A 27,105-nucleotide genomic window follows, 5' to 3' on the forward strand; every position below is an offset into this window, starting at 1 on the left:
AGAGGTTTGGTTCTCAGCATTTCTGTGTTAATTCCAAATCGCTAGCAGTGACGTGTCTCAGACTCTAGGAGTGCTGTAATGCTATGAAGTGTAGTGTGCTGTTTTACATGAGCTTTGTATGTTAATGATTACTGTTTGCAGAAAAACATCTATGTGGCTGATTTGACTGAAGAGTTGGTTACATCTCCTGCACAAGTCCTAGCATGGATTCGGAAAGGAGAAAGTAAGACATGCGATGAATTCCAAGAGTTTTTTTTTTTTTTTTCTTCTTAGTACAGGCCATAACAAGCAATACATTTTCTGTACCGTCCCTCTCCAGAGAACCGACATTATGGCAAGACAAAAATGAACCAGCGGAGCAGCCGATCGCACACTATTTTCCGGATGGTAAGAAGCATATAGCTACAGTCATGTGGGAGTCTATGGAAATGCATTTCTCACAATGGACTTTTTCTTAGATCCTGGAGAGCCGGGAAAGGAGCGACCCAGCATCAGGTGAAAGTAGTGATGGAGCCATCATTGTGTCTCATTTGGTAGGCTACCTCTCTTTCATTGTTGGCCTGGTTTGTCTTCTTTCCTTTGTTTGGTAGCTAACGGTTTTGCTTCATCTTGCAGAATTTAGTGGATCTGGCCGGATCTGAGAGAGCAAGTCAAACTGGAGCTGAAGGTAATGTGGATTTAAATCCAGCATTTTTTGTTTGTTGAATATGGTTGGATATCATTTTGGGGTAACCTTGCAAGTGTATGCTGCAGTCTACACATTTTTGAGCAATCCAGTTTTCTGCTTTATGTTCTGTGTCCTAGGTACACGTTTCAAAGAAGGCTGTAATATAAACCGCAGCTTGTTCACGCTCGGCCAAGTGATAAAGAAACTGACCGACGAAAACCAGAAGTAAGTAAATAATTGAGCTGACGTTTGGTACTCGATGTGGGAAACTCCACACACCCTGCAAATATGATATTGTAACAGTACTGTCCTTCCCTCACAGTACAATGTTGTCAACTGCAAATTATTTCCTATTTTTTCCAATAACAGAGTTATCTTATTTCATTCATATTGAAAATGTGACTGAACCATTAGCTTGTGGTAGCTTTGTCAAGATAAGTTGTCCCGTGTTGGATGGTTCTTTGGTTGAGCCGATTTAATGCAAGTTTGTTACCTTATCTCAGGATGGTTATGCGTGAGATGAGTTTGTAGCATTTCCAGAGTATTTTAATGGTTTGAGATCCTGCTTGAAGCAGCCACACTCAACAACAATACTCAACTAGGCAGTGGTGTTTAGATGGTGCCCAAGTGTTATGTTTTCATACTGTGTACTCCCAGCCCCCCCCCCCCCCCCCCCCCCCCCCACTAGCAGATGGTTCTGATGGAGGTTTCTTGCTGTTAAAAGGGAGTTTTTCCATCCCACTGTCGCCAAAGTGCTTGCTCTTAGAGGGTTGTCTGATTGCTGCCTTTTTCTCTTTTTTATTGTAGGGTCTCTGACTTGCAATATAAAGAGCCTTGTAGCAGTTGTTGATTTGGTCCTATACAAATAAAACTGAATTGAATATGGCATTCGGTATTGCAGCAGAAATCAGGCAATGTTTTTCCAATCTTCTATTGTCCATTTTTACTTTGAGTTTTTAAACCAGTGGCAACCAGTCGGAAAACTGCTTCTCACTGAATATTTCCTTTTGAGATCTTTCTTTGTAAAACCTAGAAAAACGAATGAAGTACTCTGACCAGCTCATCTGGCCATGGTCAAAGTACTGAAATCATTTTCAAATATAAGCGGCGTCTCTGTGAGCAATGAGCTGTAGTTTTGTCTCATCTAACCAAAGGATGTGCTCCCAGTCCAATTTTTTTCAAAGGGCCAAAGAAGCCTTTAGAGAGCACGATTTCAGCCACAACAAAAATTAAGTGTGTATTTGTGTTGAACACTAAATGGAAAGTGCAGATATTACCTAAATATTTTCTCTTCAGGGGTTTCACCAACTACAGAGACAGTAAACTGACCCGCATCCTGCAGAACTCGTTGGGTGGGAATGCTAAAACTGTCATTATCTGCACCATCACCCCGGTCACTCTGGATGAGACCCTCAGCACTCTACAGGTAGGGAGAACATGACTGACTGTTATGTAATCCATTTGAAAAATGCTTTCAGACGAGAAATTGTGTAGTACAAACTTTATTGTCTTACACAGATGATAAAGTTTGTGTGAAATAAAAGTTAGCTGAAGCTTTGACGTGTGAACCACTGAGAACATAAACTGCTAAACACTTTAACCCACCTGCTGTGACTTCTTTGCAATAGTTTGCAAGCACAGCAAAGAAAATGAAGAACGACCCTCACGTAACAGAGGTGTCAGATGATGGGGCTCTGCTCAAAAGGTATCGCAATGAAATTGCAGAACTCAAGCGACGACTTCACGAGGCAAGTGTCTCCACTTTTCCTCTTCTTCCTCCAGCAGCACTGATCTGCACACACTGACCCATGCACATCTCATGCAGGTTTCTTCAGTCACGCAGACCACTGTGACAGAGAAGGAGGTTCTCTCCCAGCTGCTCCAAGAGAAGGATCAGCTGCAGAGAGAAAAAGAGGGCCTGAAGAGAAATCTGGCCAATCTCCTTGTGACAAGCTCAAATCTGGTCCCAGTCCAGAAGGTAACTGTGCTGAACCATGAGCTGCAGTTCTCTGTATGTTCGCTTTAATCACAACATGTGTTCTTTATCAAGATTCCAAGCCGCAGGGTTACCTGGGGAGGAAAGATGGTAAAACTTGGCCATCCATCTGGCTGTGTGGGGAGTTTCTCTGATCTCAGCTTTGCAGAATCTTTCACTCAGAAGAGAACTCAGTCAGATTTCTCCTGCCTGATGGAGCTGGGTGAAGGTAACGAGGAGCACAAAGGATGAATATTCATGCCACGATGGAATTTTGCTGGGGTGTTATTTTTATTTTTTTCATATTCTTGCTCTATTTTAACAGACGATGAGGACTTTGACTCCAACTGGGGAATTCCAGATGAGCCGTCAGATGAAATGGAAATGAGTCGAAGCTCTGTGACTGTTCGTAGCTTGGGAGACAGGTACGTGTCTGAGCAGTTCTGTCACCAATGAAGCCTCGTATTCTCAAACTTAAAAGCCATATCAGACACCAATCATTTATTTGTATTTATTATCGAACGTGCCTGTGGGTTACCCTCAGTCGTCCAGAATTCACTTTACCCACTTGAAATGAGGAAAAATGCTCCCTTGGTCTGTACTGCTGCATTGTATCGTGATGGGTTAGGGGCCTTCTATGGCCTGTCTTCTTGAGATTGTGCTGGGAGACACAGCAGCTGTTCAGGCAGTGACATGTATTGATGTGCCAACCTGGAGGAGTCAGACTATCTGTGAAACCTCTGTGGGGTCCATGTATTCCCCTGTGCTACTGACTGTTGCCAAATGAAAAAGTAGTAAAGGAATGTTGTTGTTGAGTCAAATGTGTTGCTTATGAGTGGGTGCTGGTATTCCTATTGTGTCCTTTAAAAGGAAAAAGGTTTTTTGTGCTCACCAGCTGAACTTCGTTGTGTGAGTGTTCGTTGCTTCTTTCACCTGACTTTTTTTGAACTGTTAGTCTGTTGGTTGCTTAATGGGCAATCTTCTGAATTGTTAAAGGGCTTTGACAAGTCAGTAAACAGTTTCCATGGTAGCAGCAATGACTCTTGACTCTTTTTTTTTTTTTTTTTTTTTTTTTTTTCTGGTGTTTTCTTAAGCTGCAGCAAATTTACTTCTCAGAATCACTGTAGAGAGGGTGAGGTGCAGAGTGGTGTAAGTGGACTGATTCTTATTTAGCACTTTTAACTCTCCGGTTTATACAACATGCCACGTTCACCCAGTGCATTTTAAGTGCTAACATTCCCACACATTCATACTCTGATGGATGCATCGGGGAGCCAGGGATTGAACCACCAACCTTTCCAGGCAGTAGATGACCTGCTCTACCTCCTGAGAGTTTAGCAGGACTCTGGGTCTGAGTTAGACTGTTGAAAAAATTGGCGTATCCATTTCCTAGTGTCAGAGGTTTATGATGTCTGTGGTCTTCACTGGAATGTGTTTGAGCTCATGTGGTCCATGAAGAAGGACACTGTAAAGTCCAGTCTACCAACTGCATGACTTTGAGAGGTCTGACAGATCTGTGTCACCCCAGCCCCAAACATTTGTGTTGTTCATCAAATAGATGGCAACACATTTTTCTTCACCTACTTCTAAGGTGCACGGAGAAGAGAAAGATCTGATGATGTGAAGACTCCTTCACATCATTCTCCTTTCTACGTCTTAAAGTAACACATACTCAAAATTACACACAAAATGCAAATAAGCTAATATAAAGTAAGTACAGGAACATTAAAAGGGGGAGGTCCACCTGGACCCTGATTAAGGCCACAAGCCGGAATGCGCCGGTCACTTAATAAAGCTGTTCCCTAATACTTCAAGTGCCGCTGGAGTCGTCGCATCATGCGCCATCACTGTGTGCTGGTGTGTAACATAAACATGTCCCGGTTGCTTTTTTTTTTTTACAGTCCCAGAGACTTCATGTCTCCTGATCGTCTGCAAGAACTTTCAGGCAAAGTGTCCAGTCTGGAGATGCAGCTGGAACAGGAGAGTCAGGACAAAGAGACGGCCCTGTCAAATTTAGATGTGTTAAAGGGCAGAGTGGCAGAGCTGCAGCTGGAGCTGGAAACGGAGGTGCAACATAGACAGGAAGCACTGGAAAAAGTGCAGACTGGAGAACAGAGGAGAGCAGCGCTGGAAGCGCTGCTGCACACTGAAGCTCAGCAGAGGCTGGAGGCCACACAGAAAGCTGACACGTTGGAGCTGAGAGTGATGGACTTGGAGAAACAACTGGGAGAACACAGTGACGTGGACACTGAGACAAATGAACAGGTATGCTGTGTTTGACTCGGGCTCTGTCTGCCAAGCGTCACATTATCATCACTTGTCTTAATCTTCTGTTTTTCAGATGAGAAAAGAGTTTGCTGAGACCATCCAGCTTTGTGAAACTTTGGCGTCAGAGAAGGTAAGTGTAAGGTGAAGAGGTTAGAGCAGTTACAGCAAATATCCTATGCTTTCTGTAAAGGGGCAGACGGATTTTCAAACAAAGCCCATGCTGCACACTGCTCTAAACTCACTCTCAGCTGTCTTAACACTGGAGTGTTGAAAGCCCTCAGTGCAGTCGTCTGACGTGGAAACTACAGCGGTGTTAAACTGGATGATACTGTTACAGGACTTGGTGGCTGCAGAGCGAGACTACCTGAAACAGGAGCTGGGCATGTTTATAGAGCAAATGGAGCGTCTGGAGACAGAGAAGGCTGCTGTATTACAGGAGCTAGAGGAGAAGAGGGAGATGGACGAGTTCAAATCTCTAGAAGAGGGGTGCAGGAAGGAGAACGAGGTAACGAGGAGAACTTTCTCAGATCCACTGACAACAAAGTTTCACAGAGCTGTTTATCAAATATGTTTTCAGCTCACTATGTTCACTTTGCTTCTGGAAACTTGCAGAAAGAGTTAGAAAATGAAATTGTAAGCTTGAAGAAAGCTGTTGAGTCCTCTGAACTCCAGCGTATGCAGCTCCAGGTAAGATGAGTGGACGTGTAGAGTTTATTGATCCGAAACATTTTGATTTGATTTGTCTTTAAGCTTTTGTTTCTTCTTTTGAAAGAATGAAATCAAGACTCTGACTGAACAGCTGAAGAAGAAGGAAACAGAATTTGCACATGAGATGGAGAACCTGGTACGGCCAGTATTTCAGTCACGTGACGTGGAACATCATGTAGATGTGACACTGTGGAGTGTGCATCTGTCACATGTTAGAAACCAGTAGCACCTCATGCTCCGAGCATCCGTCTGTCTGGAGCAGTAGATGGGCCAACACTGCAGTCTTACCGATGTGTGTGTGTGTGTGTGTGTTTGTGCTTAATATCAGTTTATGTCATTAACCTGGAATAAACCAGGCTGTTCTCACGCAAAGTGTGCTTGCTTACACTTGCTTACAGTCTTAGCAGGCTAACATGTCCCATCTGAGCGCTGACAGGGTGCTGAAAGCAGCAGCAATCTAACGACGGCACAAGCTAACTGTTTCATGTTTTCTTGTTTCAGGGCAGTAAGGACTTGGTGCAGGAGGTGCTGAAGCTTCGCCGCTCTCTGGATGATGCAGAGCTGCTGAGCAGAGACACAAGGAAGGAGTGGGCTGTCCTACGCAGTCGCAGCATTTCTTTGGAGGAGACGAATGTACGTAATCAAACACTAAAATGACAAAAAATTATTTTTTGCAGCACATCTATCCTCATTTTAAAAATATTCCAGGAAGTGTGAGCCAACAATGGCAGCTGTAAGCGATTAATGCATCTCCTGCTTCTTGACGATCTCGTCCAGGTGACTCTGACTGCCAGCCACGAGAAAAGGGAGGCGGAGGTGAAGAGTCTGCGTTTTCAGCTGGAGACGGAGAAGTCGCGTTACAGAAAGATGCAGAGCGATCTCCAGAAGGAGCTGAATGTCGCATTTGATGAGAACACAAAGCTCACCACTCTGCTAGATGGCAATGTGCCTAAAAGTAGGTTTCCACGTGTTGCATTTATAGACTGTAGCCCATCATATGAACCTGCCCCTCGTAACATTTGCTCCTTCTCCAGATCTGATTGACAGCATAGAGCTTGAGAGAACTGTTGCCAATCTAAATAAAGAGTTGATGGCATCTCGTCAAGTGGAGACGGCCTTGAGAGCTCAGCTAGATGAGCTGGCTGTATGTCAGACTCTCCCAGATAAAGTGGACGCCTTGGTAAAGCAGGTGAGGCCCAAATATCCTCTAAAGCCAATCTGACATCATCCAGTTGGGGGGGAGGGGAGCATGAGCACGTTTGCAGAGGGTCATAACTAGCACCAGAGGTTATTCAAATAGAAAGTGAAGCAGCTACTAGGCTCTTCATTTGCTGCAGCTGCTGAGACAAATGTGAGGACAGGTACTTGTTTGGTGTACTTGGTGGAAACATTGGGAAGTACAGGCGTGCTATAATATATATGATATAATAATGAGTCAAAGGGAAAGCCTTTCAGTGAGGCTGAGGGAAGTGTCGGCTTAGTCATCCAGGATAAAAATCTCTGGATCGGGCTTAAAATGATATCAAGTTTAATAGTCCTCCAGAGTGTGTGCAGTTATGTCTGAAGAGACAAAACATTTATACGTACGGCTTTCCAAACAACTGTTGTCATGTTTTCCTTCAGCTTGAAGGAAGTGAGCAGAAGCGAGGAGCTCTGGAAGGAAAACTGAGCGACGTGCAGCAGCTGATCAAGGATTTGGAGGAGAAGCTTGCTGACAGCGAAGCTTCCAGAAGCACTGAGGAGGAGATTAGCAGAGAGCTTCAAGAACAAGTATGACACTGATAGCTGCTCTTATTACAGCTGAGCACATGTGCAACCATTAGCCCATCAACAGAAAAAGCGTTAAAATCATTCGATAATACAGTTTTACAGTTTAGCTGATATCATTCAACTGCACATGTGAGTGTCTTGAAGACTGTGATTCGTATAGCTATGACAAAAACAGAATTGTATGTATTTATTTAGATCAGCCAGTTAAATGAAGAACTTCGGTGTGTGCGAGCTGAGAAAGCCGAGCTCCTGTCCGAGCAGAGCACTGCTGATCAGAGGTTTGCAGAGGAGACGGAGAAGCTGCTCTCTGCTGTAACATCTGTGACCGCAGAGAGAGACGAGCTCAGGTTGAAGCTGCAAGAACACGTGGACAAGGTGAGAGAGTGGTCAGTGTTTCTGTAAGAAATGTAGGACAACCAGATAACACTGGAGTATCTGTGAATTGCCCCTTTACTGCGGTGGAGGCGTTTGTGGGTCGCGGTAAACTCAGGGGCCATGTTGTCAGGGGTCTTAGAGATGGGTTGAGAAGTTCAGTCACTGGGGTGGAGTTCAGTAGAGCTGCTGCTTCTCCGCATCAACAGAAACCAGCTGAGGCACTTCAGGCATGTGACAAGGATGTCACCTCAGCTGGTCTGGGTCCTACTGAGAGGAAACCCAGCGTGTACCCAGGACACGCTGCAAAGGTTCCATCTCTCGACTGGCCTGATCTGATCTGTGCTACCCTGCATAAGTTGTAGGGGGAGGTCTGGCTCCTCTGCTTAGACTGCTGTCTCTAACCTCACCTTAATGAGCATGAAAAAAACAATTTTCCGTTTTATGAGGCCTTCTGCTGACATGTTTATCTGTTCGGATATGAACTGTGTCGTACTTGAACTTTGTGACTTTTATGTGTGAAAAGCGATACACGAATAAGTTGTTACGTGATGTTTGCTTGTTTTCCAGGTTGCTGAGATGCAGGTTGTTCTACCGTCTGTTCAGGATGAGCTTCAAACACAAAAAGAAAAGAATTCAGATCTCGTGAAAGCTCATGAGCAGAAAGAGTCTGATTTAGGGGAGAAGGTAAGTGATATGTTATTTCAGGCTTGTTGCTCAGTGTGTGGACTCTAAATGAGTCCTCGAGTCAGAGTTGTGACAGCTGGAAATGTGACAGATGCTGAGGCTATCACAGGAGCTGCAGTGTGTGCGAGATGAGAAAGAGGCTCTCCTGATGACGACCTTTCAGAGGGAATCGGAGGATGTGGAGAAGCTGAGCGCTACCTTGGCTTCTCTCACTGCTGAGAGAGACCAGCTCAGGACGGACCTGCAGGAAAATGTGGAAATGGTAAGTTGCTGTTTCTACTCTTCCTTCGTGCTACTGTTCTTCTATCAGGTTTGTGTCAAAGCAAACTTTTTTTTTTTCTCTCTTTACAGATGATTGTGAATCAGGAGGAACTGAGGACGGCCCTGGGGCAAAACTGCGAGCAAAAGAAGCAGATCAAAGAGCTAGAAGAACAAATATTGAAGCTGGATGGGCTTCCCAGTGAGCACAATGATAAGCTGGTGGAACTGCAAACACATGTAAGACTTTCGGGGTGCTTTTCTCTGTGTAGCATACATGGTCAGGAAGACGTGCCGATCTAATGTCATCTCTAACCACACCCAATTATAAAAGTCAATTTTTCAGTGACTGCTGCCTCTTTTAAGTAATAAAGTATTAAGCACATGGGAAGAGACACATTGCAGCACTACAGAATGCACAGATGAAACTCTTTTGTGTGCTTCAAAATGCAAGTGGAGCTCGTTGGGGTTGTTTAGATTTGTTTTCACTGACAGGTAAAGGCTTTGACTGAGGAGCTGGAGAGTGTGAGAGTAGAGAGAGACAGTCTGCTGTCTGAGAAGGAGCTCAGCACTCAGACCTCCACAGAGGAGATGGAGCAGCTGCTGTGCAGAGTGACGTCTGTCAGCGAGGAGAGAGACGAGCTGCAGGAGATCCTGGAGGGTCTGAGGCAGGAGAAGCAGCAGCTCCGGGCAGAGCTGGAGGACAGGGTGGAGATGGTTTGTAATCAGTCCATTTATTTATTGATTCCACCCCCTTTTTAAACACAGGCATGTGTTTGCTTAGCAGTAGACTGAAACATTATCTTGAGATTTTTTTGACAATAAGAAAAATGTCACTTAGCAAACAGCATGCAAACCTGCCTGTTCGGGGGCAAGAAATAAACAAAAACCTTGCTCTTTCCTTTCCCCGATTGAGCAGCTGCAGGGTGCTCTGCAGGCTGTCACAGAGGAGAAGAGCCAGTTGGAGGGTGATCTGCGGCGTAGTACAGTCACGGTGAGGGTTTTGTTTTTGGTCACACTGGGAGTGTCAAACATTTTGTCTTTCATTTGTTGAACAAATACCTTATTTTCCCCTTTTATTTTTAGGCTGCTGAGGCTCAAAGTCTCATGCATTCCCTTCAAGAGCAGCTCAAAGAACAAAATAAAAACTGCGATCTCGAAAGAGTTGGTCAAGAAACGCAGGCTCAGCTGAAACTACAGGTTTGTTCCCTGCAACATGTTTCACTAAGCTGGATACCTGCTGTGCCTTGGAGGTAATTGTCCATGTTTTCTTACTTTCAGGTCGAGGAGACCAACTGTCTACTTCAGTGTCTTCAAGAGGAGCTAAAGGAGCAGAAACAAAAGCTGTGTGATCGTGTGCAACTCTATGAGCAAAAGGAAGTGGACTTTACACATCAGGTGACTTACATTGAATAACATTCATCATTAATGAATGAAGTTTTTAAATTTGCTCTTTTGTCTACAACAATAATTTGGGTACCTTCCCTTTAACAGTTAACGAACCTCTCTGAGGAGCTTGACAGCGCCCGAGCAGAGAGAGATGCCCTGTTGCTTCAGAAGGAACAGACAGAGAGCAGACCGAGCAGTGGCAAAGATGCAGGCAGTACCCTCCAGTTACAAGAGCTCACAGACCAGGCAGGACTAATTTTCTATACTTGCTTTATTCTAACATGTGTACAGTCAGCAGTTTTACTGTGTGCATCCCTTTGTTACTTTCAGCCACCATTTTCATGTCTTTCACTGTTTAAAGTCACAGTTTGGACTGACCTTTGTGTTTCTGCACAGATTCAGAGACTGACTGAGGAGCTGGAGAGTGTGAGAGCAGAGAGAGACAGTCTGCTGTCTGAGAAGGAGCTCAGCACTCAGACCTCCACAGAGGAGATGGAGCAGCTGCTGTGCAGAGTGACGTCTGTCAGCGAGGAGAGAGACGAGCTGCAGGAGATCCTGGAGGGTCTGAGGCAGGAGAAGCAGCAGCTCCGGGCAGAGCTGGAGGACAGGGTGGAGATGGTAAAAGCTTAACCAAAATCAGAATTTCAGTATTTATTTTTTTTAGCCCGGTTGGGTTTTCTGATGAGTGCACACAGTATGATATTTGCCCTGTATGCCATCACCATCATGATCCTAATTGTTGGATTTTAAATCAATTTTAAATTTAAAGATTGTTTTTACTCAGGACCTTCTTGCTGTGCGGCAACAGTGCTAACCACCGTGCCACCGTGCACAGCAAGAAGGTCCTGAGTTCAATTCCACCATCAGGCCGGGGTCTTTCTGTGTGGAGTTTGCATGTTCTCCCCGTGTTTGCGTGGGTTCTCTCCGGGTACTCCGGCTTCCTCCCACCGTCCAAAGACATGCAGCTTGTGGGGATAGGTTAATTGATTAATCCAAATTGTCACTAGGTGTGAATGTGAGTGTGAATGGTTGTCTGTCCCTGTGTGTTAGCCCTGCGACAGACTGGCGACCTGTCCAGGGTGTACCCCGCCTTTCGCCCTATGACAGCTGGGATAGGCTCCAGCGCCCCCCGCGACCCTGAAAAGGATAAGCGGAAGCGAATGGATGGATGGAAGATTGTTTTTACTGGCCTGGGTCTGCTGGAGGTTACTTCATGTTAAAATAGAAGAAACCTCCAGCAGAGCTGTCACCAAAGCGCTCACTCATAGGGGGTCATGTGATTGTTGGGGTTCTCTGTTTTCTTTGTATTATTGTAGAGTATTTACCTTACACTATAAAACAGAAAAGCGCTATATAAAAACAATTTGCTTTTATGTCAAATCAACGTGCACTACTTTTGTGTTTGCATTTGACTTACAGCATCTCACTGGATATATTGTTTGTTTCAGTAGATTCATACTTGGTATGTCATCAGCAAATGTTAAATGGACTGGTCCTTATATAGCGCTGTTCTACTCTGAGCACTCGAAGCGTTTCATACAACTTGCCTCATTCATACAAGCACTTTTTTCTTTCTATGCTTAAGTGCTGTCTATCTAATATCCACATGTATTCATATAGCAACTTCTTGTTGGTGTCTTGCCCAAGAATATCTGGCATGGAGAGAAATGCCAAGCTGCAAGCGTCAATGCTCACAACGAGATTGCTCCTGGCATCACTAGAATACCCCTCTACCACGATGTGGTGGTGGTCATTCACTATTTGCAGCAGTATTGAAATCAACTGTGTTGCCTTTGCCTCCTTTAGCTGACACACAAGTTCACACAGACACAGAGCTCCTCCCCTCACTAACTAATGAAGTAGTTGACGTTTGTCAACACTTCAGGAGGAATTTTAGAGATCAGTAAAACTAAGCTAGTAACCTATTAAGCAGTTGTCAGTCAGTTATATATGAGCCTGTACATTGTTACGTTGCTCCGCCTATCAAAAAGTCTGCACCTGCACAAGTATATCACCTATCAACGGTTATCGGACTGACGATTGTCAATTGGAAAATTTTTACATATCGCCCAACCTTAATTTAGTGAGTTCTCTGATATCTTTATCGAGTTTGAATTTCTAACATCGTGACGGGATATCAGATTTAAAGAGATCCATCCTAAACCAGAGCAGTAGAGCCAACTGCATCACTGGTCTGTGATGCCCTTAGATGTCCGGGGCTGCACGCGCGCCACACTGAGTGGATCAGCATGTGTCTACCCTTCGCCGAGAGGCGTGGGTAACCCGTTGAACCCCACTCGTGATACGGATTGAGGATTGCAATTATTTCCCATGAACGAGGAATTCCCAGTAAGCGCAGGTCATAAGCTCGCGTTGATAAGTCCCTGCTCTTTGCACACACCGCAGGGTGGCTGTAGCTCAGGATGTAGAGCAGGTCACCTACTGTCGGTGGTTCGATCCCTGGCTCCTCCAGTCTGCATGTCAAGTATCCTTGGGCAAGATACTAACCCCAACTTGCTCTCCGATGCATCCATCGGAGTATGAATGTCGTTAGAAAAGCACTAAGTGTAGATAAAGTGCTTGTGAGAATGGGTGTGATTGGGTGAATGAGGCATATTGTCTTGAGCGCTTTGAGTACTCCGTGAGAGTAGAGAAGCGCTATATAAGAATCAGTCCATTCAACAATTCAAACCAGTGTTTTAATCTCTGCAATATCGTGATCAATAAGGCATATTAACTATTATATAAAAAAAAACTTAACAGAAGAAATTTTAATGTGGTTTTTCTTAAAACATCAGTTATTCGTGGCAAAAATTCTAGGAATCTTGTACGAAGAAAGAAATTATACCATAGCTACGGCATAACCACAAACCCATTAATAAAACCCTTTATTTGTAACCTGCACCTCCCTACAAGTGTCACACACGGCCTGTTCCGTGCGTTGAGTCCTCGCGTGCATTTCTAGCCAATGTTTTACAGAAGTTTTTGAATTCATCAGTGAGAGAAAAATACTTCTCTCTGTGTATGGAATAACCGTAGCATTGCTGAAACTATCAGAGTCGACTTGTATAGTCATGGTGGGTAAAACTTTTCAGATGACTGAGAACCAGGAGGAGCTGAGGGTTTCTCAGGAGAACATCAGAATCCTACAAGATGAGATCAACCTGCTGAAGAGTGAAAAGGCAGACCTGGAGAGCAGGCCGAACAGTGGCAAAGATGCAGGCAGTACCCTCCAGTTACAAGAGCTCACAGACCAGGCAGGACTAAGTTTCTATACTTGCTTTATTCTAACATGTGTACAGTCAGCAGTTTTGCTGTGTGCATCCCTTTGTTACATTCAGCCACCATTTTCATGTCTTTCACTGTTTAAAGTCACAGTTTGGACTGACCTTTGTGTTTCTGCACAGATTCAGAGACTGACTGAGGAGCTGGAGAGCGTGAGAGTAGAGAGAGACAGTCTGCTGTCTGAGAAGGAGCTCAGCACTCAGACCTCCACAGAGGAGATGGAGAAGCTGCTGTGCAGAGTGACGTCTGTCAGCGAGGAGAGAGACGAGCTGCAGGAGATCCTGGAGGGTCTGAGGCAGGAGAAGCAGCAGCTCCGAGCAGAGCTGGAGGACAGGGTGGAGACGCTGCAGTCTGAGGTCTGATTGACAGCTCCAGCTTTTCTTCTCTCCTTCTCTTCCTTACCACCAAACAAGTGGCAGCAGATGGTCGCCCCTTGCTCAGCCTGCTTCTGCTGGAGGTTTCTTCCTGTTAAAAGGGAGTTTTTCCTTCTGTCCTTTGCCAATTGCATGTTGATAGCGGCTGTCTTTATGGTACAATATGAAGCCTCTTTTCTACACAGTGATGTGTGTTATATAGACACATATTACTGTCCACATCAACTGTGATGAAGAAGTAAATTCAACACATGCACAGTGATGAGGAAAATGTGCTCCTTCATAGAAAAACAACATCTTTGGTGTTTTTTAGCTTCATCAGATTTTCAGACTCCGTACTGTTAGTTTCACTGATCCATCTACATAATAAGTGTAGTGATTCTCCCAGGACTGATACAGGTGTAGCAGTCCAATAGTAGCTTTCTACTGTACTTCATGTATTTGATTATTACTGTAAGACTCGCTGGTATTCACCTTGTCCACTGGATTGATGTCTTTCTGTCCTTCCAACCATCCATGTGACCGTAAGGAATAATACTGGTGACGAACGTGTCCCTGTCTTATTCCACGCTGCTAACAGCAATACAATACTTTCTGACCTCAGGAGGTTCTCAGTCGGTCTTCTAGCGTCTGTAGATCCTAGTTTTCACTGGGAGGTGTTGTACTGCAACGTTAGCTGCGTTTCTGTCTCATGGACTTTTTGTAGTCTTTTTGGATTTTCTCATGTTAATGACATTTAGTTTTAGGGTGTCCTCAGTGCAAGAGAGCTGTTTGTGCAGAAAGACAGGGTCATTGATCTGCCTGTGTTCTTTAAATCAGCAGGTTCATGTCTTATCTTGCTTCTTTAAATATCAATGACATTTCATTTAAGTGAAAAAGCCAATCGTGTCTTTTACAGATAAGGACTCTGACCGATGCATTGAAAATGGCTGAAGCAGAAGGAGCACGGCTGCTGTCTGAGAAGGAGCTCAGCACTCAGACCTCCACAGAGGAGATGGAGAAGCTGCTGTGCAGAGTGACGTCTGTCAGCGAGGAGAGAGACGAGCTGCAGGAGATCCTGGAGGGTCTGAGGCAGGAGAAGCAGCAGCTCCGGGCAGAGCTGGAGGACAGGGTGGAGACACTGCAGTCTGAGGTCTGTGATTGACATCTCCAGCTTTTCTTCTCTTCTTTTCCCCTCACCCCTTGGTCGCCCCTCCCTCAGCCTGCTTCTGCTTTCTTCCTGTTAAATGGAATTTTAACAAAATTTATTTATTTATTTTTGTTAAGGTCTGGTTACAAATACAAAGCAAAAAAACTATATGTGTAAAACTCTGCACTCAACTTCCTTGGCTGTGTGTGAGTTTCAACTTACGAGTACAAATTTTGACCCAATTTTTCCTCCTTTCAGCTGATTGGGCAATGTCATGTAAATCACAAACTTAACAATCCAATCAGAGAACAGATGAGTTTGGCTGTTAGTGGGGTGCTTTACTGCTTTACCTCAGGTCCTGGAAGGGTAAATGCCCTTTCACGTGCCAGCGTTTTCCTTCATCACCATGAATGAAAACATTCTGTGTATGTCAGAGTTCAGTTAATTTTTATGTCACAGGTTTACGTGCTTACACAGGGACCTCCAGAGCCTTTTCAACAGCTCTGTGGACTTCAGAGGGAAAGCTGTATTGTGGAAATGACACACTCTTCACTGGTCGGGATAGTTACAAAGCTTTCTTCGTTGTGAATGTGCGATACATGTTTTTATTGAACATTTAAAGATAATACAACACAAACTCTTGTAGAGGATATAAAGTCGGAGAGATCCATGCTTTGAAACGACAAGGAGCAGGCGCATCTAGTACACTTAGAACTGGTGCAAAAAACGACAGAGTGCAGCGGTCAGTGCAACAAATTTTGGATCCTTAGCTGCCACGTCTGTTGTCAAAGGGCCTTTATGCTGCGCAGTGTGACTCGCAGCAATGGTCCCTGGTCAGCCCTGACTTTGTGTTAAAGTAGTACTAAAGTAATAATAGTATTTCTAACCACTGGTACACCACAACTTTATCCGTTCAACAGCTACTGAAGTTGTAGGGGGAGGTCTGGCTCCTCTGCTTAGACTGCTGTCTCTAACCTCACCTTAATGAGCATGAAAAAAACAATTTTCCGTTTTATGAGGCCTTCTGCTGACATGTTTATCTGTTCGGATATGAACTGTGTCGTACTTGAACTTTGTGACTTTTATGTGTGAAAAGCGATACACGAATAAGTTGTTACGTGATGTTTGCTTGTTTTCCAGGTTGCTGAGATGCAGGTTGTTCTACCGTCTGTTCAGGATGAGCTTCAAACACAAAAAGAAAAGAATTCAGATCTCGTGAAAGCTCATGAGCAGAAAGAGTCTGATTTAGGGGAGAAGGTAAGTGATATGTTATTTCAGGCTTGTTGCTCAGTGTGTGGACTCTAAATGAGTCCTCGAGTCAGAGTTGTGACAGCTGGAAATGTGACAGATGCTGAGGCTATCACAGGAGCTGCAGTGTGTGCGAGATGAGAAAGAGGCTCTCCTGATGACGACCTTTCAGAGGGAATCGGAGGATGTGGAGAAGCTGAGCGCTACCTTGGCTTCTCTCACTGCTGAGAGAGACCAGCTCAGGACGGACCTGCAGGAAAATGTGGAAATGGTAAGTTGCTGTTTCTACTCTTCCTTCGTGCTACTGTTCTTCTATCAGGTTTGTGTCAAAGCAAACTTTTTTTTTTCTCTCTTTACAGATGATTGTGAATCAGGAGGAACTGAGGACGGCCCTGGAGCAAAACGGCGAGCAAAAGAAGCAGATCAAAGAGCTAGAAGAACAAATATTGAAGCTGGATGGGCTTCCCAGTGAGCACAATGATAAGCTGGTGGAACTGCAAACACATGTAAGACTTTCGGGGTGCTTTTCTCTGTGTAGCATACATGGTCAGGAAGACGTGCCGATCTAATGTCATCTCTAACCACACCCAATTATAAAAGTCAATTTTTCAGTGACTGCTGCCTCTTTTAAGTAATAAAGTATTAAGCACATGGGAAGAGACACATTGCAGCACTACAGAATGCACAGATGAAACTCTTTTGTGTGCTTCAAAATGCAAGTGGAGCTTGTTGGGGTTGTTTAGATTTATGTTTTCACTGACAGGTAAAGGCTTTGACTGAGGAGCTGGAGAGTGTGAGAGCAGAGAGAGACAGTCTGCTGTCTGAGAAGGAGCTCAGCACTCAGACCTCCACAGAGGAGATGGAGAAGCTGCTGTGCAGAGTGACGTCTGTCAGCGAGGAGAGAGACGAGCTGCAGGAGATCCTGGAGGGTCTGACGCAGGAGAAGCAGCAGCTCCGGGCAGAGCTGGAGGACAGGGTGGAGACGCTGCAGTCTGAGGTCTGATTGACAGCTCCAGCTTTTCTTCTCTCCTTCTCTTCCTTACCACCAAACAAGTGGCAGCAGATGGTCGCCCCTTGCTCAGCCTGCTTCTGCTGGAGGTTTCTTCCTGTTAAAAGGGAGTTTTTCCTTCTGTCCTTTGCCAATTGCATGTTGATAGCGGCTGTCTTTATGGTACAATATGAAGCCTCTTTTCTACACAGTGATGTGTGTTATATAGACCTATATTACTGTCCACATCAACTGTGATGAAGAAGTAAATTCAACACATGCACAGTGATGAGGAAAATGTGCTCCTTCAGAGAAAAACAACATCTTTGGTGTTTTTTAGCTTCATCAGATTTTCAGACTCCGTACTGTTAGTTTCACTGATCCATCTACATAATAAGTGTAGTGATTCTCCCAGGACTGATACAGGTGTAGCAGTCCAATAGTAGCTTTCTACTGTACTTCATGTATTTGATTATTACTGTAAGACTCGCTGGTATTCACCTTGTCCACTGGATTGATGTCTTTCTGTCCTTCCAACCATCCATGTGACCGTAAGGAATAATACTGGTGACGAACGTGTCCCTGTCTTATTCCACGCTGCTAACAGCAATACAATACTTTCTGACCTCAGGAGGTTCTCAGTCGGTCTTCTAGCGTCCGTAGATCCTAGTTTTCACTGGGAGGTGTTGTACTGCAACGTTAGCTGCGTTTCTGTCTCATGGACTTGTTGTGTTTGTGCAGAAAGACAGGGTCATTGATCTGCCTGTGTTCTTTAAATCAGCAGGTTCATGTCTTATCTTGCTTCTGTAAACATCTATGAAATTTCATTTAAGTGAAAAAGCCAATCGTGTCTTTTACAGATAAGGACTCTGACCGATGCATTGAAAATGGCTGAAGCAGAAGGAGCACGGCTGCTGTCTGAGAAGGAGCTCAGCACTCAGACCTCCACCGAGGAGATGGAGAAGCTGCTGTGCAGAGTGACGTCTGTCAGCGAGGAGAGAGACGAGCTGCAGAAGATCCTGGAGGGTCTGAGGCAGGAGAAGCAGCAGCTCCGGGCAGAGCTGGAGGACAGGATGCAGATGGTAAATTAGTGCTATTCTAAAGTGACCGAGAACAGGAAGAGCAGCCTGGAAACTTGATCACATTTTCTCATTCATCTGCAGATCTCAGCCATCCAGGACAAGCTGAGTCAGCTGAACATGCAGCAGCAGCCTGAGAGAGGAGAGCAAGAAGCCAAGCTGCAACAAGACGTAGGTCCCAGTCATTTTCTGCTTGTTTCGACTGTGGATGCTTACATTAGTATGAAAGCTGTGGGGAAGCTAGCCCGACCACCTACCACTGACACACATTTAATGTTACAAATGCACGTCGGCATTCCCTGCATAAGTGTATCCTAACCTCTGCAGCCTTGCCTACACCGAAGAAGTGCATGTCGATTTACTGAGTGCTCTCGGTTTTTGATCCTCCAGCTGGTGGTTTTTGACAATTTTTCTAAACATGGATGAGCCCCACTTTCAAAACCTTTTCCATTGGTCTAAATGGGTTCCATCCCAGTTAGCACTGTTGTTAGCTGTGTTGCATGCTCACACCTCGACCTGCTCTGTTTTTGTCAGATACTGCAGCTTAAAGAGCAAGTTCAAATGCACACAGAAAGACGCGCTCAGGCTGAAAGTGAAGCAGATGCAGTGCAGCAGGTGAGTCTTTGCTCTCATTTGTTTCCTCTTTTTAGAACCATAATTTTGGATTATGATAATGCAGTCCACAGCTCCTCTAATCTGCATGCTGAATTATCCTTGGGCAAGACACTGAACATAGTGTGCGGATTACTGAGACGTGTGATGTAAGCACCAGTCCATTTATGATTAAAAGCTGAGGACTGAGTTGGAGAGTGCTGATACTTCCTGTCTTGTATGGCAGGGACACAAACATGGTGCTCTGTTCAGTATTGCTGTAAAACAGTGGTTCCCAAATTGTGAACTGAGGCCCCTAGTGGGCTGCAGTAATTATGCCCCTTTTCCATTATTCCCGACTTGGATTGACTGGTGTGAACGTGTGTGAATGCATTCATCAGAGCTCAGGTAAAGTAGAAAGGCACTATATTTAGGTGGACTGGAGGGAATCTCATATTTTAGCTAGCTTGTCAGAAGTGACATTCTTTAATAGAGAGTTTCTACGCAGATGAAAAGCTGGAATGTCAATTACACGCAAGAATAAATCGCTGGCATAAAGTTGAGGATGGCTAAATGCTGACTGTGATTTTATTTTCATTTCCAGTTGCTCAGCGAAGCGAACGCAACCATCTCTGCTCTCAGAGAGCAGCTCAGCAGGTCAGAGCCGAGCACCAGCGGGGCTAAGGAGCTGCTGTCGTCACAACTGCAAGACACACAGCTTGAGGTAACGGCTTCACTGACTGCTCTGCAGCTCAAATGTCTTTCTAGCATGCAGTGTGATCATAACTCTGATGCTACCTGGTTCTTGTCATTATAGGAGTCCTTCAAAAGGTTCCAGCAATTCATAAACACTTGTTGTAGTTATGACAATATAACTCAGGACAAGGGCCTGAGGGAGCGGCGTTCCCTGAAGCATCCTCTTCCCAAGGCCACCAAGGATGCCTATGATGCGGTCTTTCAGCTGGGACAGTCAACTGATGAAAATCTCAGAAAAATTCAAGTAACTGGCTGTAGTTTGACTGTACTACAAAATTTCCTAAATATGCTGGTCTTTGAATGAAGTCATCTCTGGTCCTTTTCCCACAGGAGCTGCTGCGTGTGAAGGCACTTGGCTACAGGAACATTTTTGAGGAGCTGGTGAAAAACGACTTGGCCGTCTTCGAGGAGAGACGGCTGCAGGATGTGCTTCTATGCAGAGCGCAGGCGCCCAGCCACTCTGTTCAAGTCAAGGGCTTTGACGCACTGTGGCAGCAGAGACTGCCTGAGCTGCTGGACAGGAGGCAACTTTACATGGAGGTGAGCCTTCTGCCCTGCCCCCTGAAACACTTGGACGCTCTCTCTGTCCCATTCAAAGAAACCAGCTTCTGAGAAGTTGAGAAGAAGACTGTACTTTTCTGGTGTCTACTTTATCATTATTAGTCACGTGGTGTATAACAAGCTGTATTGTCAGTCTTGCAACAAAGGTTGTTACTTGTTGAAGCTGGAGATAGATTTGATTTTACTCCCTCCTGTTCATGTGCATCCACTTCTCCATCACTGGTACTTTATGGTGACTTTGCTGATTTTTGTAGAAAATGAGCAGCATTTTGGACAAGCTCTGGGACCACATGACCTCCTACCTCCTTGAGCTGAAGGATGAGATTCAAGAACGATTCAAGTTCAATAAGCAGCTGCAGGTCCTGATCACCAACCAGTCAATTAGCTTCAGTGGGCTGGACAGCATCCTGGAGCTGGAGTCTGACCGCAGAACGGCGGGGATACAAAGCAAGAAATGTCTTCTGCAGGTCAGTTGACGTGTTTGACAAAGATTTCTCTGAATGGATAATTCCAGCTCTCAGAATGAATCAAATGATTGGCTCTTAATCTAGATGCACATCACAGACTGCTTGGGGGGATTGGTTAGTTTGGATTAGAAGAAATCTTTTAAATGATATTTACCGCATTGCTCTTTTTTTCCACCTACCTCCCATAGAGTATCACTGATGAGCAGAAGGGTCCGTTTGAAGAGCTAAAACAGCTGGAGGCTGAGGCAGAGTCTCACCTTAGGGAGGTGAAAAGCAAAAGTTCCACTTTGCTGCAGGCGCTGGAGGAGGGAGCGCTTCTGACAGTCGCAGCTCTGCTGAAGGAAACCCAGCAGCTAGCTTCTCAGCTGAAACACGCAGAGGAAAAAGTGAAAGTGTGTTTGCCACACGGTTTCTTATTTCTTTCCTTCTCTTGTTCAAAGCAGTTGAAACATCAGTTAGTACTGGGTGATGTGTTCCTTCATTACCATGAAAACACAGTCTCTCTCACACACACACACGCTTACAGACACCAGCTTGCTACTAGAAATCGGAGCATCCAATGGTGGATTCATTCACCACCCAAACTAGTCCCCGACCAATGCACTGTTTGTTTTGGTGAAGTTGAGAGCCACAGATAATAATGAAGAATGTGTTTCACTTTCAGGCTCTGCATATTCAAACTGAGCAGCTGGAGGAGGCACGCATCAAAGCTGATGCCAAAGTTTCCAACCACAAAGAGGCAACACAACTCCTGCAGACTGAGCTGCAGGACAACCGTGCACTAGTTGAAGAGAAAGAGAACGCTATACAAGCTCTGAAGAGCAAAATTCGAGAATCTGAGGTTTGTTGGTTTCATATAACAGCGCAGCTGCACTTCAGTTTGGTTATCTGACGAATGAGTAGCTGGTACGATGATCTTTGTCCTCTTTGGTTCAGAAAAAATCATCACCCAGTGTGGCTGAGCTGGAGAAGCTTCAGACCAAGCTGTTGCAGTTGGAGATGAAGCTCAGCTCAGCATCCGACGAACACAAACGAGAGTAAAGAGCTATTGAATTCGTTCTTACACTTTTGTTTGTTAGTTTTTCTCCACTGTGGTTTTCAGGGTCAGTGGTGTCAAGACCTGTGGCCTGCTGCAGGACTGCTGACTCTAATGACCGGCATTCTGTCTTCCAGGATCCAGGCGATGAACACACTGTTGGAGGAAAAAGAAGAGTTACTGAGGAAGCTTAAAGAGACTTTGAGAAAATCCCAACAGGAGGGAGAAGAGTCGTGTAAGTGTCAGCGCTGTGCATGTATATCTGCTAACAAACAAAGAAATCTGACCGATGAATAACTAATTCAGGTGTAACCATTGAAAGAGGAGCATGTTTAAATGATGCATTCATGTTGGAATCAGTCTTGCAGGGTAAAGACCTTCATGCCAGACTGACCAACCCCAGGAGTTCTGTGGTCAGCAGCAGTATTCTGATGGAGAAATCCAAGCTGGAGAAGGAAGTCAGCCAGCTTCACATGAAAATCACAGAACTGGAAAGGTAACGGCATCAGCACTGTCTTTGCAACCGATACAATCGCTACGTGTGTTTAAAGTAGAAAACACTTTGAGTGATGTTTACTGCTGTGGAATCATTAACATTCTACACACAGCTTGTGTTACTGTGGCTCTTCTTCCAGCTATCATGGACATGATGACTGAAATGCCCGTCTTAGCAACTGTTATTGGTTCGAGTTGACTGTAACAGTGTTTGGTCGGCTACAACATCAAACATTTTAGCCCCCTCTTTGACTCAGAAACCCACTGAGTGATTAACAACAATTCCTCTTGCTGTGTTTTCTTAATTTCTCTTCTCTACTATCAGCAGATTGTACTACCATCTGCATACGTTGCAGTGCCTTCTTTAGCACACGCAGCAGGTCATTTGTAAATCTGACATACAGTAACACTCACTCTGAGGAATCCTACATTATAATGATTGGAAATTTGATGGTGAACTGTAAAAATACAAATGCACTGCTGCCTGTTTGATAAATAACCACCCATTTGATTAGTCATGCCTTAGTGCCATATGCAGACAAAATGTCTGCATATGGAAGCAGCATTAAAACTTAATATAATAGCATCAGTATAGCATTATTAACCTTCAATCATCTTTAATTAGCTTAAAGCTGACTGACCCATTTTAAATGCATGTTGAAGTTCAGAGTTTTTATTATTTTACCGTGAAATGATATCAAATCTGTTTGAGTGTAAATCTCCATTTGTTCCAATAAGACACTTTTCTTTTTTCTTTTTTTTGTGGTAAAGGAGTAACATTTGTAGAACAACTCCCTCAAACAGGGAAACATTGAACTGGTATAAGATCTTGAATCTAAAATGCTACTTTCCATATTTACTTCTGTACTGTCTATGCATATGTCCCTGTATTGCTCCATCAATATCATCTATACCTGCACTGTGCTGTACTCGCCCATCCAAATCACTGAATTCAGGTGTTCAGTCATTTCCATGGCCACAGGTGTATAGAATCAAGCATCCAAGCATGCAGACAGCTTCTACAAACATTTGTGAAACAACGGGTCGCTGGTATTAACACAAAAATGGGGAACGACATCAACTCTGCCATAAAGTGGTAGACCAAACTTCATGTGACCTTCAGATCAGCTTGAAAGAACAGTGCATAGAGAGCTTGAGAGCAGCTGCATCCAAGCCTTAGATAAACAAGCACAATCCAAAAACATTGTTTGCAGTAGTGTAAAGCAGCGGTCTCCAACCTTTTTTGCGCCACGGACCGGTTTATGCCCGACAATATTTTCATGGACCGGCCTTTAATGTGTCGCGGATAAATACAACAAAATAAAACTAGTACCAGTACCGAAAAAAAGAGAATTTATTCATAACACACGTGAAAAGACCAAGGAAAACAGAGTAAATGATAACAAAATCACGCTGAAAACCGATTAAAAACCCTGAAAACTATACATTTCACACCTGAGCCTGAACTCTCGCAGCCCGGTACCAAAGACTCACGGACTGGTACCGGTCCGAGGCCCGGGGGTTGGGGACCGCTGGTGTAAAGCACGTCGCCACCTTTTGCATTATATTTATTTATACAACAAGGATGATTCATATTAACATAACTGCTGCATTAAAAGCTAATTTGAAGATATCACATATCACATCCTTCTTTGTGGCGCATCGGCCGATCGTGCACCTCTTGATTTTTGTAACTTGGTGCGTTGTACGTGGCCGTCGCGTGGGCTGAAGACGTGTATGATCGTGTCCACCCTTTAGGAGAATATTGCAGCTGCTTCTTGCATCTTTAATGGCAGGCAAGAACTGAAAAGGCTCGCCTGACCTCATATCAAACCTTATGGATTAAAAATGGGATGACACTCAAGTTCATATGCATTTTTTTTGCTGATTAAGCACTTCCTTAAGCGTGAACAATGTTACAAACTGTGTCTCAATCTCTCACATTTCTGGGATTTTTGTTGTTGTTTTTTTGTGTTATTTTAAGTTTTCTCTTCTGTTTCTTTCTAATTGGTTTTGCCGTACAGTTATCCTCTGAAACTGGTTTAGCAACATTAATAGTCATCAAATTATTTCCAGTTGATAGACAGTGCTATTGTCTCCCAAGACAACAATACAAGTTGTTGTGTCACTAGGATTAAGATCTGATCAGATATTTAGACAAACTGTCATTCAGATGAAGCCCGTTGCTGTCCTGATGGTGGTTTGGTTTGAACGCTCACTGCACAAACACAGATCACATTCCATAGTTATCACTTTGTGACATAAAAATTGAAGTCGAGCTCTAATCACAGACTTCCTTTCTCATCAGTGTGGTTGCCAGTCAGCAGGCTGAGATTACCAAGTGGAAGAACAGAGCCATCAAACTAAAGGTGAGGAACAAAGTGGAAGAGGACAAGCTTCAGTCACCTAGCACTCCCACCAAGAGGGGCTTTCCCATGACCTCTGACTCCTCTAACCTGCTGAGCTCACCTAAAAAGTTTTTGATACCTGCCAAGAAGCTCCTGGACACTCCCAGGAAGGGTTTGGAGTCACCCAGAAAGCTGCTGGATTCGCCAAAGGCCTCTCTCCTCGAATCCCCCAAAAGCAGATTCTTTGATGTGGGCGGAAGCTCTGAGACACTGTCCCGAAACTGTCCCAAGCAGTTCTTCGACAACTCGAGCCTTGGAACCATTCCAGGTAAACTGCAGCGTAGGCTACTTTGTCACATTCTTTCAAAAGCTTCAGAATATCATAAAGATGTTGGCCGTTTGTTTTGTCAGAGGTTTCCCGTGTTCCTGAAACAGCAGCTCCAGAACAGGGTAACAACGTACAACATGTGGGGATGTAGGGTTCAGTCACTTGGGGTATACTAACAGAAGCACGGGTTAATGGCACTTCACCGGTCTTCTCAGAATCACAGTAACATGTTCTTCTGCCATGGCCACCTTGTTCAGTGGGGTCTGGTCCCTTTCATTTGAGAATAAATCCCAAATAATAGCAGGAGGAATAACGCTACTCCTGTTATTTTAGTGTTTTAAAACATAGAACTCTATATTTTAAAGTGTTCCATAGTAGAGATGCAGTTTTTGTATTTGTAACAAGCAAAAATCAGCCTTGTCAGAGACGCATGCATTAGGAGACCCAGCTCCCTGTGACCAGTATAGTAACTCTTACAGCTGCACTTTAGTGGGTTTTGTGGTGACTCAGTGGCTTGAATGAGGAAACCATTAACAGAATTTCAAACCTCGACTTCAGGCAGGTGCTTTATTTATGAACATGAGTTGGGTACACTCTTTTTTTTTTTTTTTTTTCTTCTTCTTTTTTTGGCATGGAAAAAAATGATTGAAAACCATCATTAACAACATTGCAGCGTTTTAGAGTAGGTTTCAGGGTTGGTCTGCAGTTTTCTTGCAGACAAACAAAAGCTAAAAAGTCATCCACACAGAGATGCACCATGTATCTTCACCTGCTAATCGCATGTTTGAAGTCTTTTAAGAGCAGCAAGTTAGCTGTTGTTCACTAACAGCTTGCTGTACATTACAGCTATCTGTAAATCAGTGGAGGAGTGTGACATCACTGGGTAGGACTGTATGATGTCACTAGCCTCTGCACAAAAACAGATCTTTAGAATAAATATAATAATATTTCTAAAATTCCCATTAATGCTTCAGTATTTGTTTTTCATTTAGTGGTGTTTGTCTTGTGTATTTACAGATGTTACTGTGGACACGGACAAAAACGAGTGGTGGCCAAAGTCTCCAAAACAGGAAGAAATGTGTAAAACACAATAACGTGTTTGTAAAGAGCAGTATTTTTACCTTTGTTTGTAATGTTTATGTACTTTTATTTCCCACTTTCATTTTTCCCTTTTCATCCTGTTCTAAGAAATTTAATAAATGTGTTTAATAAGGTGCTTAAATGGTGTCTGTTACATTTCAGTCAACTGACCTTGTTCCAACAAATCTACACTGTGAACGATGTATCTTAGCTTAGCTCTAGTAATGTTTTAGATTTATCAGCTTCTTTAGGTGCTGTGGTTTTAAACAAAAGAACCTGAACATTGATCAGAATATGAGTCAGCAATGGCAAGTTTGATTTGCTCCACTAAACCCAAACAATTGCAGAACCAGATTTAGAGTGGTCCTAAATGTGTCTTTGTGCGCTGGACCCTAACAGAACATGTCTTTCATCTGTGGTTTGCCATTCGGAAAAACCCGCTTTTAACAGGAAGAAACCTGGAGCAGAACCACTGCTCAGGGAGGGGTATCCATCTGCGTCAATTAAAATGCAGAGTTGTATATCAAAGGTTTCAGATTTGCACAGCAAACGTTTTTTTGTTTGTTTTTTTTTCACTTCACTTTTGATGGCCTGTCACTTACAATTGGCATATTACACTGTTTACTCTAATATTTCCAGAGTCATTTTCAAATTCAAAAGCATTCTAATGCCCTACTGGGTATAAATGTACGCTGTGACCACAGACCCCTCTGAAACCTGTGCAGCCCACAACTACTGTAAGTGCCCTTTTTAGTATTGCTCTTAGCAAACGGGGAACGTTCCCCAAAGGTTCTCTGACAGTCACACTTTTGTTCTAGGAACATTGGCTGAAGGCTGAAGTGTAAAGCCCCCCGCTCCCAAAGCTTTCCCTCCATGATCACTTATCCATGTGTTTATGGATCATCTTAATGGCTGAAATGGACCTTTAAACACAGTTTGATCAATTAATATAACTTTATCTGAAAGGAACACTCTTCCTGCAGGGGAACAACTTGACAAGAAACAAATTTAGAGGTTCAAAGTTCAGCTGTGTGTTAACAGGCTGCTATTAACATTAAAACATGTCATGAATATGAAAACAAAACATGAACTGGCCACCTATGGCGGTTTTGACCCCGTAGAACACCGTATTTTACGCCAGAGAGTTGCGCCTTGAACGCTCCTTCTGAATGGCTGAAAAAGCGGCGTTTTTCCCAGGCGTTCAAGGCGCTACTCTTTGGCGTAAAATGCTGCGTTCAGTCGGGGA

At 44.1% G+C, this 27,105-nt stretch overlaps 1 protein-coding gene across 2 annotated transcripts in view; it reads left to right on the plus strand.

Annotated features, from left to right (window-relative positions):
* cenpe (centromere protein E) overlaps positions 1-25,995 on the plus strand; it is a 28,364-nt gene extending 2,369 nt beyond the window's left edge. Inside the window, exons 6-56 of one of the 2 annotated variants that reach the window (XM_085246330.1) lie at positions 142-223; positions 320-387; positions 459-533; positions 616-667; positions 805-892; positions 1,964-2,093; positions 2,296-2,415; positions 2,493-2,645; positions 2,718-2,871; positions 2,968-3,067; positions 4,544-4,907; positions 4,984-5,040; positions 5,248-5,415; positions 5,523-5,597; positions 5,683-5,754; positions 6,120-6,251; positions 6,396-6,573; positions 6,653-6,807; positions 7,242-7,388; positions 7,584-7,763; positions 8,331-8,447; positions 8,539-8,709; positions 8,799-8,945; positions 9,201-9,422; positions 9,625-9,699; positions 9,792-9,905; positions 9,987-10,103; positions 10,200-10,340; positions 10,491-10,712; positions 13,190-13,351; positions 13,502-13,735; positions 14,652-14,885; positions 16,023-16,139; positions 16,231-16,401; positions 16,490-16,636; positions 16,894-17,127; positions 17,979-18,200; positions 18,282-18,368; positions 18,732-18,812; positions 19,393-19,512; positions 19,606-19,788; positions 19,875-20,084; positions 20,360-20,572; positions 20,761-20,964; positions 21,237-21,413; positions 21,509-21,609; positions 21,746-21,843; positions 21,969-22,104; positions 24,412-24,779; positions 24,863-24,901; positions 25,797-25,995. In XM_085246330.1, the coding sequence (XP_085102456.1) occupies positions 142-223; positions 320-387; positions 459-533; positions 616-667; positions 805-892; positions 1,964-2,093; positions 2,296-2,415; positions 2,493-2,645; positions 2,718-2,871; positions 2,968-3,067; positions 4,544-4,907; positions 4,984-5,040; positions 5,248-5,415; positions 5,523-5,597; positions 5,683-5,754; positions 6,120-6,251; positions 6,396-6,573; positions 6,653-6,807; positions 7,242-7,388; positions 7,584-7,763; positions 8,331-8,447; positions 8,539-8,709; positions 8,799-8,945; positions 9,201-9,422; positions 9,625-9,699; positions 9,792-9,905; positions 9,987-10,103; positions 10,200-10,340; positions 10,491-10,712; positions 13,190-13,351; positions 13,502-13,735; positions 14,652-14,885; positions 16,023-16,139; positions 16,231-16,401; positions 16,490-16,636; positions 16,894-17,127; positions 17,979-18,200; positions 18,282-18,368; positions 18,732-18,812; positions 19,393-19,512; positions 19,606-19,788; positions 19,875-20,084; positions 20,360-20,572; positions 20,761-20,964; positions 21,237-21,413; positions 21,509-21,609; positions 21,746-21,843; positions 21,969-22,104; positions 24,412-24,779; positions 24,863-24,901; positions 25,797-25,873 (7,491 nt within the window). In that variant the 3' untranslated portion in view covers positions 25,874-25,995. The remainder of the gene's footprint in view (positions 1-141; positions 224-319; positions 388-458; positions 534-615; positions 668-804; positions 893-1,963; positions 2,094-2,295; positions 2,416-2,492; positions 2,646-2,717; positions 2,872-2,967; positions 3,068-4,543; positions 4,908-4,983; positions 5,041-5,247; positions 5,416-5,522; positions 5,598-5,682; positions 5,755-6,119; positions 6,252-6,395; positions 6,574-6,652; positions 6,808-7,241; positions 7,389-7,583; positions 7,764-8,330; positions 8,448-8,538; positions 8,710-8,798; positions 8,946-9,200; positions 9,423-9,624; positions 9,700-9,791; positions 9,906-9,986; positions 10,104-10,199; positions 10,341-10,490; positions 10,713-13,189; positions 13,352-13,501; positions 13,736-14,651; positions 14,886-16,022; positions 16,140-16,230; positions 16,402-16,489; positions 16,637-16,893; positions 17,128-17,978; positions 18,201-18,281; positions 18,369-18,731; positions 18,813-19,392; positions 19,513-19,605; positions 19,789-19,874; positions 20,085-20,359; positions 20,573-20,760; positions 20,965-21,236; positions 21,414-21,508; positions 21,610-21,745; positions 21,844-21,968; positions 22,105-24,411; positions 24,780-24,862; positions 24,902-25,796) is intronic. The other variant, XM_085246331.1, reaches the window with a different exon arrangement.
* Positions 25,996-27,105: the final 1,110 nt, after the last annotated feature.

The sequence above is a fragment of the Mchenga conophoros genome, linkage group LG15, assembly GCF_057382185.1.
Source record: "Mchenga conophoros isolate Kocher_MC1m ecotype Shallow Benthic linkage group LG15, M_conophoros_male_GT1.1, whole genome shotgun sequence".
Lineage (NCBI taxonomy): Eukaryota > Metazoa > Chordata > Actinopteri > Cichliformes > Cichlidae > Mchenga > Mchenga conophoros.